At 42.7% G+C, this 12,220-nt stretch overlaps 1 protein-coding gene across 1 annotated transcript in view; it reads right to left on the bottom strand.

Moving 5' to 3' along the window:
• The window catches only part of MTOR (mechanistic target of rapamycin kinase), a 112,928-nt gene that overhangs the window by 9,690 nt on the left and 91,018 nt on the right, over positions 1-12,220 (bottom strand). Inside the window, exons 50-56 of the mRNA XM_063435988.1 lie at positions 11,949-12,084; positions 11,286-11,433; positions 11,080-11,202; positions 5,340-5,422; positions 5,045-5,117; positions 467-541; positions 249-384 (exon numbers count right to left, since the gene is read on the bottom strand). Coding sequence (XP_063292058.1) covers positions 249-384; positions 467-541; positions 5,045-5,117; positions 5,340-5,422; positions 11,080-11,202; positions 11,286-11,433; positions 11,949-12,084 — 774 coding nt within the window. The remainder of the gene's footprint in view (positions 1-248; positions 385-466; positions 542-5,044; positions 5,118-5,339; positions 5,423-11,079; positions 11,203-11,285; positions 11,434-11,948; positions 12,085-12,220) is intronic.

Here is a 12,220-nt window from a genome sequence, read left to right as displayed (position 1 = left end):
TGGGCCAACTCATTCACTGTAAATCACTGCAATCCAGTGGAAGGCCATTTGGATGCCGTTTACCATTGTGTTTTAGTTCCCATTGCCTTCAGCCAGCCATCGTTTGTCCATAAGATACCAAGGCGGCATATTTGTACTTTGGAATGGATTCCAGTGTGTTTGAGCGGTAAATGGAACGCAGTGCTTGATCTACTCAAGGTCACTCTGACATGTGCTACTATTGGGCAGGATCTGGCTGCTATACTCACTGTCCATCAGTCTCCAGTTCAGCAGAGGATCGTATACAAAGGCTTCCAAGACAGCCATGACGCTATCCTTGTGCTCCCGCAACACCTCCATTACAGTATGGCACGTGATCCTGTAATTTCCATCAAGTCCGGTGACCTGAGTACACAACGGACCAGAGATATAAAGATCTGCGCATGCAGCACTCACAAAGAGTCACACACAGTGAGTGACCACTCACCTCCATTGCATTAGTCAACATTCGAGTTAGACGGAACGGAATCTTCTCAGGGAACTTTTCTCTGGTCATAGCCACCTGAAATAGCAAGTACGATTAAACAATGGAACACCTCAGTGAATGCTTAATGCAGTGCTCCCTAACCTTTTTATCGCCGCGGACCGGTAAACGTTTGATAATTTTTCCGTGGCCCGCTTGTTTTGATTTAATAAGACAAAAAAAACACCAAAAAACAGTCACATATATTAAAAAAACACACAGACACATACATAGTCAGAAAACCACAAACACAGTCACATAAAGACAGACTCAAAATTGTTGGTTCAGGGTCCCACACATACGCAGACTGAATGTATATAGCATGTTCATGTGAGAGTTAATAAAAATGGGGTACAGATGAGGGTATGTGACAGACAGGATAGGTAGGTAGTGTTACACCAGCAGACTAATGCTGATGTAACACCACCTATACTCAGCAGCTTCTTTCCCAGTCACAGACTGGGGGAGTTTCTGTGGCTGGGAACTCAAGGCTGTATTTCAGTCTCCTACCTACCTTGTCCCAAGCTGCCTCTGCTTCCATGCAGTGCCCCTTCTCTCTGGTGCCCGATCACAAGTCTCCTCTGTCCCTGGTCTCCAGTGCCGGCCTCTGGTGGCCTGGAGGTGAATAGCAGGGAGTGCTGATCATAACTTCTCCCTCGAGGTTCTGGCGCTGTGTGGAGTCAGAGCGCAGGCTGGGAATCTCTGAGGCTGCCTCTGACTCACTAAGTGAGTGCCAGAACCACGAGGGAGAAGTTATGATGATCTAGCTGCAGCTCCTGCTAGGTGCACCACTGGACCATCAGGGATTCAGCTTGCGAGCCGTGTCGGCTGCCAGGGCGCCCATTGTGTTATGGCGCCCTGTGCGACCGCACAGCTCGCACCAGTGGCGGATCCAGAACCTGATCTCGGGAGGGGCACTTGTAGATTATTTAAAGAAATAATCCAGGCACAATAACCACTACAGCTCAGTGTAGTAGTTATGGCGCCAGTAGTGCCAGGATCCCATGCCAGAGTAAGTAGTGAAACCGTTGACAACTTACCTGGGGTCTGCTGGGATATTGGGCATAGGAGCAGTGGTATGTGTTAGGGGTGAAGTGTGTGTGAAAGGTGCAGTGTGTGTGTGAGTGGTGAAGTGCGAGTGCGTGAGGGCGGCAGTGTATGTCAGGGTTGCAGTGTGTGTGTGTTAGGGGGCAGTGTATGTGTGTGTGTGAGCGGTGCAGTGTGTATGTGAGGGTGGCAGTGTGTGTATGGGGGGCAGTGTTTGTGGAGCAGTGTGTGTAGTGTGTGCAGTGTGTGTATGGGGGCAGTGTTTGTGGAGCAGTGTGTGTAGTGTGTGTATGGGGCAGTGTGTGTATGGGGCAGTGTGTGTAGTGTGTGCAGTGTGTGTATGGGGGCAGTGTTTGTGGGGCAATGTGTGTAGTGTGTGTATGGGGGCAGTGTGTGTATGGGGGCAGTGTTTGTGGGGCAATGTGTGTAGTGTGTGCATGGGGGCAGTGTGTGTAGTGTGAGCATGGGGGCAGTAGTGTTTGTGGGGCAGTGTGTGTAGTGTGTGCATGGGGGCAGTGTTTGTGGGGCAGTGTGTGTAGTATGTGCATGGGGGCAGTGTTTGTGGGGCAGTGTGTGTAGTGTGTGCATGGGGGCAGTGTTTGTGGGGCAGTGTGTGTGTAGTGTGTGCATGGGGGCAGTGTTTGTGGGGCAGTGTGTGCATGGGGGCAGTGTTTGTGGGGCAGTGTGTGTAGTGTGTGCATGGGGGCAGTGTTTGTGGGGCAGTGTGTGTAGTGTGTGCATGGGGGCAGTGTTTGTGGGGCAGTGTGTGTAGTGTGTGCATGGGGGCAGTGTGTGTAGTGTGTGTATGGGGGCAGTGTGTGAATGGAGGGTAAGGAGGGTAGGGAGGCTTTTTTAAAAAAAATTTAACTAAAATGTAATATATTCATGTCCCCCCTCCCTTCTTACCTTTACTGGGAGGAGGGTGGACATTTCTTGTCCCTGGTGGTCCTGTGGGGATTCCCTGGTGGTCCCAGTGGTGGTGAGATGAACTCTAGCCCAGTTACAGGGCTAGAGTTCACTCTCGCGAGATTTGGAGCGTTGCCGTGGTTACCGCGGCAACGCTCCAAATCTCGTGAGAGGAGGACCCGGAGGAGCTGCAGGTAAGAGCTACCGGGTCCCCTCTCACTCCCTCCCCTGCCGGCTGCCGGCTGCCAGCACCGTGCCTGTGGACTGGGGAGGGAGAACTCTGATCTCCCCTCCGGTCCGCAGGCACATTGCAGGGCTGGCACTTGGGCAATGCCAGCCCTGCATTAGCCGGCAGGCTCGCACACCCCAAAGGCCGGCCCTGGGCGGCCCGGTACCGTTTGATCCACGGACCGGTACCGGTCTGCGGCCCGGGGGTTGGGGAACACTGGCTTAATGTACACACTTAAAGAATTGCAAACAATTAACATTAACAAGAGTCTAAATATGACTTGATAACTTAATAATACAAGTAACAAAATGGATCTGACTGAGATAACCAGACAGAACTGACATTAAGAACTAGCAGCTTAGGAAGTAATTTACCAACTTTAATGCATTCCAGCAGATGTGGCATGAAACCACACTTCAAGCCTTCTAATTATTAAAGCATGATATTTGGGGGGATAGGGGTTAGGACAACTTTAACAAGGTGCTAAGGCTAATAGGGAGGAAGCATTAACTTGAGCAACAATGGGCAAATGTGGTTGGTTGGGAGTGTCAGCGGACCATTTTCAGACTATCACAGGTGACCACTGTGGGTAAGACTCGTTATGGCTAAGGATATATTCAGTGGGGGTTGGGCTTTGCGGCTGCTCGAAAATGGTTTAACACTTAATGGAAGGACAGTGCCTTGGAACCAGACACTATACTAATTCAATGATGCTTCAATAACCATTGGTTAAAAAGTGGGGAATAAAAAAACTAAATAATTTTCAGCTTTCTTGTTCTTTTGTGTTGTATTTTTGTTTTGTGCATCTGCTTTATTTTGAACCTCCTTTACCAATTGGATAAGAAATTGTACAAATCATGCTAGCAGTTGGAATGGAAAATATCTAATTAGATTAAAGGGACACTATAGTCACCTGAACAACTTCAGCTTAATGAGGTTCTTCAGGTGAGCACTATAGCTCCCTGCAGCCTTTCTCATGTAAACACTATTTTCTGAGAAAATACAATGTTTACATTGAAAGCTAGGAACACCTCCAGTTGCAGTCACTCAGAGTGAACCCGAGAGACTTCGGAGTTGATGGAGGCATCACTCAGATCTACTGTGCACGAGCATCCTGTGATTCAGTATCTCCTCCCTCTGCATGCAGACACTGAACTTTCCTCATAGAGATTCATTGATTCAATTCATTTCTATGAGGAGATGCTGATTGGCCAGGGCTGTGTTTGAATCATGCTGGCTCTGCCCCTGATCTGCTTCCTTGTCAGTCTCAGCCAATCCTATGGGGAAGCACTGTGATTGGATCAGGCTATCACATGTCAGCAGACTGCTTGTTTTTCCTGAGTCTAACAGCATGCAGAGCTACAGCTTCTGGCTTGAATACAGTAAGATTTTTACTATATTTATGGAGGCATGAGGGGCCCAGGGGGGGCTAGATGGTCGTGTTAACACTACAGGGTTAGGAATACATGTAGTTGCACTAGTGTCTATAGTGTCCGTATGTTTCATACAATAAACATACAAGAAACTGTAACCAAGGGGAAGATTGCAGAGGGCACTACAGATTTCAGGCTAACTGTATGATGCCGAGTATCCTTGTGCAGGGCACATACAGTGAAGAATAATTGTACAAGAAGTTCACAATCAAAGCACCACAACCAATAAAATTAGTATTATTGCAGCTTGTTATGTAGTTCGAATACTATGGATTCAGTCCCATTTTTTTATGTCATACCATCAAGCATGCTGATGATGATGATGATGATGATGCAGGCTGTGCCAAAACGCCATGGCTAACTCAAGCTATAGCAGCACCAAAAAGTCAGTGGTTGCATGGAATTGAAATGATTAAATTGTATAATGTGTCATCTCCAACTGAGAAGGCAGGGTTCCATAAATTGTCAAACCACTCAAAAACAGACTAAAAAATACAAAAACAAAACAAAAAACACAGGTCTGCAAGCATAGCCAGATTGCCTGATTTATCGTCTAAATCAGCAATTTCCGATTTACGTTCAAACGGTTTTAATGCATGCTAAGAATCATGGGATATGTAGTTTGCAAATATGTGAAAATCTGAAATTGTGAGTTGAGTAAAAAGAGGTTTAAGTGTGAGATGTAAAGCAGCAATGGCTGATCTCTGACCATCCAGCTGTGTGAACTATCGCATTGGCAATGCTCAGTCACGAAAATGGCCTATAATGACCAGGTTAATACTGGCACCCAACACATCAGCATGATATCTTTAAATGACAACTTTATATGGTTCCTCCTTAAAATGTACACACATACAAAAACACTACTATTTTCAGAAGAACAATTATCAAAAAAATAATCTTCAGAACCACTCAGTCAATTATTACCTCAAAACAGTCTCCAAAGTCTATGTGTAGGATTTTCCCGCTCAGCCTGTCCAGCATCAAGTTAGACGGGTGTCTGTGGGAAATAAAAAAAGGGGGAAGGGGGAAGATTAGAAATGTCTACAAAAAAAAACTGCTTGCCCTTAGCCCAGATGTAATTTGGGGTTTATGTATGAAGAGTAAAAAAAGTAAAAAGTAAATAATTGGACCAATCACCATTATAACTAAAATAGAACTTTTCTCTAAAATTACTCTACATACAGAAACTGAATAATCTTTGACCAAATCTGTGCCCTACCTGTCACCGAGACCCAAAATATATCCCACCATGGACATTACTGCCAGGGAACGCGTGTAATTGGTTCTTCTGTCAAACCACACCTGGGAAGGAAATACATTTAAAGTTATTTTTTTATTACATTTAAACAGAGTCATGTGACCACACATTCTTGTCGCAGATATCCAGGAAATAAAACAGACTGGATTTGTTTTGGGCAGAAGGAATAATGCATCTCGAAATAGACTAACTGCCAGACACGAAAAAAAAACGTCAAAATAACAGACTATTTAATAATACACAAAGTTTACACATTATTTCATATAAGGAAGTCTGTCCTAGGGTGACTGCAATGAGTTTTTTACATGGAGAGCAAAGGGACTCTACGAGCACTCAGACTGTTTGATCTCATTGAAGGGGTCTGGATGCAGTGTCCCTGTCTCCGTGGCCCTGCAATGTAAACCATTATAGTTTCAGAGAAATGCTATGTTTATATTGCAGTGTCCCTGTCTCCTTGGCCCTGCAATGTAAACCATTATAGTTTCAGAGAAATGCTATGTTTATATTGCAGTGTCCCTGTCTCCTTGGCCCTGCAATGTAAACCATTATAGTTTCAGAGAAATGCTATGTTTATATTGCAGTGTCCCTGTCTCCTTGGCCCTGCAATGTAAACCATTATAGTTTCAGAGAAATGCTATGTTTATATTGCAGTGTCCCTGTCTCCTTGGCCCTGCAATGTAAACCATTATAGTTTTAGAGAAATGCTATGTTTATATTGCAGTGTCCCTGTCTCCTTGGCCCTGCAATGTAAACCATTATAGTTTCAGAGAAATGCTATGTTTATATTGCAGTGTCCCTGACTCCTTGGCCCTGCAATGTAAACCATTATAGTTTCAGAGAAATGCTATGTTTATATTGCAGTGTCCCGGTCTCCTTGGCCCTGCAATGTAAACCATTATAGTTTCAGAGAAATGCTATGTTTATATTGCAGTGTCCCGATCTCCTTGGCCCTGCAATGTAAACCATTATAGTTTCAGAGAAATGCTATGTTTATATTGCAGTGTCCCTGTCTCCTTGGCCCTGCAATGTAAACCATTATAGTTTCAGAGAAATGCTATGTTTATATTGCAGTGTCCCTGTCTCCTTGGCCCTGCAATGTAAACCATTATAGTTTCAGAGAAATGCTATGTTTATATTGCAGTGTCCCTGTCTCCTTGGCCCTGCAATGTAAACCATTATAGTTTCAGAGAAATGCTATGTTTATATTGCAGTGTCCCTGTCTCCTTGGCCCTGCAATGTAAACCATTATAGTTTCAGAGAAATGCTATGTTTATATTGCAGTGTCCCTGTCTCCTTGGCCCTGCAATGTAAACCATTATAGTTTCAGAGAAATGCTATGTTTATATTGCAGTGTCACTGTCTCCTTGGCCCTGCAATGTAAACCATTATAGTTTCAGAGAAATGCTATGTTTATATTGCAGTGTCCCTGTCTCCTTGGCCCTGCAATGTAAACCATTATAGTTTCAGAGAAATGCTATGTTTATATTGCAGTGTCCCGGTCTCCTTGGCCCTGCAATGTAAACCATTATAGTTTCAGAGAAATGCTATGTTTATATTGCAGTGTCCCTGTCTCCTTGGCCCTGCAATGTAAACCATTATAGTTTCAGAGAAATGCTATGTTTATATTGCAGTGTCCCTGTCTCCTTGGCCCTGCAATGTAAACCATTATAGTTTCAGAGAAATGCTATGTTTATATTGCAGTGTCACTGTCTCCTTGGCCCTGCAATGTAAACCATTATAGTTTCAGAGAAATGCTATGTTTATATTGCAGTGTCCCTGTCTCCTTGGCCCTGCAATGTAAACCATTATAGTTTCAGAGAAATGCTATGTTTATATTGCAGTGTCCCTGTCTCCTTGGCCCTGCAATGTAAACCATTATAGTTTCAGAGAAATGCTATGTTTATATTGCAGTGTCCCTGTCTCCTTGGCCCTGCAATGTAAACCATTATAGTTTCAGAGAAATGCTATGTTTATATTGCAGTGTCCCTGTCTCCTTGGCCCTGCAATGTAAACCATTATAGTTTCAGAGAAATGCTATGTTTATATTGCAGTGTCCTTGTCTCCTTGGCCCTGCAATGTAAACCATTATAGTTTCAGAGAAATGCTTTGTTTATATTGCAGTGTCCTTGTCTCCTTGGCCCTGCAATGTAAACCATTATAGTTTCAGAGAAATGCTTTGTTTATATTGCAGTGTCCTTGTCTCCGTGGCCCTGCAATGTAAACCATTATAGTTTCAGAGAAATGCTATGTTTATATTGCAGTGTCCCTGTCTCCTTGGCCCTGCAATGTAAACCATTATAGTTTCAGAGAAATGCTATGTTTATATTGCAGTGTCCTTGTCTCCTTGGCCCTGCAATGTAAACCATTATAGTTTCAGAGAAATGCTTTGTTTATATTGCAGTGTCCTTGTCTCCGTGGCCCTGCAATGTAAACCATTATAGTTTCAGAGAAATGCTATGTTTATATTGCAGTGTCCTTGTCTCCTTGGCCCTGCAATGTAAACCATTATAGTTTCAGAGAAATGCTATGTTTATATTGCAGTGTCCCTGTCTCCTTGGCCCTGCAATGTAAACCATTATAGTTTCAGAGAAATGCTATGTTTATATTGCAGTGTCCTTGTCTCCTTGGCCCTGCAATGTAAACCATTATAGTTTCAGAGAAATGCTATGTTTATATTGCAGTGTCCCTGTCTCCTTGGCCCTGCAATGTAAACCATTATAGTTTCAGAGAAATGCTATGTTTATATTGCAGTGTCCCTGTCTCCTTGGCCCTGCAATGTAAACCATTATAGTTTCAGAGAAATGCTATGTTTATATTGCAGTGTCCCTGTCTCCTTGGCCCTGCAATGTAAACCATTATAGTTTCAGAGAAATGCTTTCTTTATATTGCAGTGTCCTTGTCTCCTTGGCCCTGCAATGTAAACCATTATAGTTTCAGAGAAATGCTTTGTTTATATTGCAGTGTCCTTGTCTCCGTGGCCCTGCAATGTAAACCATTATAGTTTCAGAGAAATGCTATGTTTATATTGCAGTGTCCTTGTCTCCTTGGCCCTGCAATGTAAACCATTATAGTTTCAGAGAAATGCTATGTTTATATTGCAGTGTCCCTGTCTCCTTGGCCCTGCAATGTAAACCATTATAGTTTCAGAGAAATGCTATGTTTATATTGCAGTGTCCCTGTCTCCTTGGCCCTGCAATGTAAACCATTATAGTTTCAGAGAAATGCTATGTTTATATTGCAGTGTCCCTGTCTCCTTGGCCCTGCAATGTAAACCATTATAGTTTCAGAGAAATGCTATGTTTATATTGCAGTGTCCCTGTCTCCTTGGCCCTGCAATGTAAACCATTATAGTTTCAGAGAAATGCTATGTTTATATTGCAGTGTCCCTGTCTCCGTGGCCCTGCAATGTAAACCATTATAGTTTCAGAGAAATGCTATGTTTATATTGCAGTGTCCCTGTCTCCTTGGCCCTGCAATTGTAAACCATTATAGTTTCAGAGAAATGCTATGTTTATATTGCAGTGTCCCGGTCTCCTTGGCCCTGCAATGTAAACCATTATAGTTTCAGAGAAATGCTATGTTTATATTGCAGTGTCCCTGTCTCCTTGGCCCTGCAATGTAAACCATTATAGTTTCAGAGAAATGCTATGTTTATATTGCAGTGTCCCGGTCTCCTTGGCCCTGCAATGTAAACCATTATAGTTTCAGAGAAATGCTATGTTTATATTGCAGTGTCCCGGTCTCCTTGGCCCTGCAATGTAAACCATTATAGTTTCAGAGAAATGCTATGTTTATATTGCAGTGTCCCGGTCTCCTTGGCCCTGCAATGTAAACCATTATAGTTTCAGAGAAATGCTATGTTTATATTGCAGTGTCCTTGTCTCCTTGGCCCTGCAATGTAAACCATTATAGTTTCAGAGAAATGCTATGTTTATATTGCAGTGTCCCTGTCTCCGTGGCCCTGCAATGTAAACCATTATAGTTTCAGAGAAATGCTATGTTTATATTGCAGTGTCCTTGTCTCCTTGGCCCTGGAATGTAAACCATTATAGTTTCAGAGAAATGCTATGTTTATATTGCAGTGTCCTTGTCTCCTTGGCCCTGCAATGTAAACCATTATAGTTTCAGAGAAATGCTATGTTTATATTGCAGTGTCCCTGTCTCCTTGGCCCTGCAATGTAAACCATTATAGTTTCAGAGAAATGCTATGTTTATATTGCAGTGTCCTTGTCTCCTTGGCCCTGGAATGTAAACCATTATAGTTTCAGAGAAATGCTATGTTTATATTGCAGTGTCCCTGTCTCCTTGGCCGTGCAATGTAAACCATTATAGTTTCAGAGAAATGCTATGTTTATATTGCAGTGTCCCTGTCTCCTTGGCCCTGGAATGTAAACCATTATAGTTTCAGAGAAATGCTATGTTTATATTGCAGTGTCCCGGTCTCCTTGGCCCTGCAATGTAAACCATTATAGTTTCAGAGAAATGCTATGTTTATATTGCAGTGTCCCGGTCTCCTTGGCCCTGCAATGTAAACCATTATAGTTTCAGAGAAATGCTATGTTTATATTGCAGTGTCCCGGTCTCCTTGGCCCTGCAATGTAAACCATTATAGTTTCAGAGAAATGCTATGTTTATATTGCAGTGTCCTTGTCTCCTTGGCCCTGCAATGTAAACCATTATAGTTTCAGAGAAATGCTATGTTTATATTGCAGTGTCCCTGTCTCCGTGGCCCTGCAATGTAAACCATTATAGTTTCAGAGAAATGCTATGTTTATATTGCAGTGTCCCTGTCTCCTTGGCCCTGCAATGTAAACCATTGTAGTTTCAGAGAAATGCTTTGTTTATATTTGCAGTGTCCCTGTCTCCTTGGCCCTGCAATGTAAACCATTATAGTTTCAGAGAAATGCTATGTTTATATTGCAGTGTCCCTGTCTCCTTGGCCCTGCAATGTAAACCATTATAGTTTCAGAGAAATGCTATGTTTATATTGCAGTGTCCCTGTCTCCTTGGCCCTGGAATGTAAACCATTATAGTTTCAGAGAAATGCTATGTTTATATTGCAGTGTCCCTGTCTCCTTGGCCCTGCAATGTAAACCATTATAGTTTCAGAGAAATGCTATGTTTATATTGCAGTGTCCCGGTCTCCTTGGCCCTGCAATGTAAACCATTATAGTTTCAGAGAAATGCTATGTTTATATTGCAGTGTCCCGGTCTCCTTGGCCCTGCAATGTAAACCATTATAGTTTCAGAGAAATGCTATGTTTATATTGCAGTGTCCCGGTCTCCTTGGCCCTGGAATGTAAACCATTATAGTTTCAGAGAAATGCTTTGTTTATATTGCAGTGTCCTTGTCTCCTTGGCCCTGCAATGTAAACCATTATAGTTTCAGAGAAATGCTATGTTTATATTGCAGTGTCCCGGTCTCCTTGGCCCTGCAATGTAAACCATTGTAGTTTCAGAGAAATGCTATGTTTATATTGCAGTGTCCCTGTCTCCTTGGCCCTGCAATGTAAACCATTATAGTTTCAGAGAAATGCTATGTTTATATTGCAGTGCTAACCAATGCCTCTAGTGGCTGTCCACCAGACAGAGGGAGTTAGGAATTACAGCTTTATATTCTTAACAATCTAGTGTTTCTTTAATTTCACGGTTTGTGGTTCCATACACTAAAAGAGGTTCCAGATAATAATGGCTGCTTTACCTCTGAGCTGGGGCTTTTTAGCCAGAGTAGTTTAGCCAAGTCATCTCCAGCAGTGTTGTTCACAGCGTGCTCAAACACCTCGACTTTCTGCATCAGAGTCAGGTGATCATAGTCTGGTGCCATCTGTGAGAGAGGTCGGCATTAGGCATGTTTGACGGTCTTTAAATTAGCTCAGCAAAATACCAATTTCATCATCTGTATATTACCCTTAGCATTATCCGATGCTCAATATTCAGCAGAATTTTCTTCTTCTCACGATAGTCCCGAATCAGGGCGTGCAATGTATCGCAGTGAGGCACCCAGCCAATCAGCCCAGAGTTGGTGGACAGAGGGATGACAGCATATCGCTGGATACTAAAAGGAATGTAAAATACACTTAGAATCCCTACATTTCATGACACTGTCTAATGTGAAGTTAATAAGATAAGGAAGACATAATTGCTCCGACTGCACTTAAAATTTCAACTTCTCAATTGCCACACTATAATCACTACTAATTACACTGAATATTGGTATATTTACGTCACTGAATATTGGTATATTTACTGTGCAACCAGGAACCATTGTAACTTACTATGGTGAAGGGGTGATGTGAATGTGATGTGTATGTCTGGGATACTGTTTAGGAATAACCCCGAATCTGGGTCTGTGTCTCAAAGAGCCTGCAACCCTCTTCTAGCTGCTATTTTGTGATTGCATTGTGGAGACGATATTAAGCATTTATATACAATTTACAAAAAAAAAATGAAAAAATAACAGCCTCTCAATATTATTGTCGCTATTTTATAAATTCACTATTTTTTTTACCGATTTCAAATTCACAATAAAAAGAAATGTAAAAAACAAACAGCAATGTAATTGTAATTTACCTGAGGTTTTTCCTCAGAGAAGCTGGGTCATTGGCTAGCAGAGTGTTTACCAATCCAAACAACTGCATTACCCGCTCATCCTGCCGCAGATCCTCGTGGCCTTTCAGCAGGAACATGAACTCATGTCCGTTACTTCCTGTCAAGGTAATTAGGATAGGTTTTTAGTTTGAAGGCAATAATACTGAATGTATTTCCTCAGTTTCTGTTCAGATTTAGAAGGCAGTTTCACTTTTGCCAAACCTCGTCATAAAATAAATAAAACAAAAGCGCAC

This window comes from Pelobates fuscus, chromosome 11 (genome assembly GCF_036172605.1).
Source record: "Pelobates fuscus isolate aPelFus1 chromosome 11, aPelFus1.pri, whole genome shotgun sequence".
Taxonomy (NCBI): Eukaryota; Metazoa; Chordata; class Amphibia; order Anura; family Pelobatidae; genus Pelobates; species Pelobates fuscus.
The sequence above is the reverse complement of the archived record's forward strand: the minus strand, read 5'-3'. Positions and strand labels throughout refer to the sequence as shown.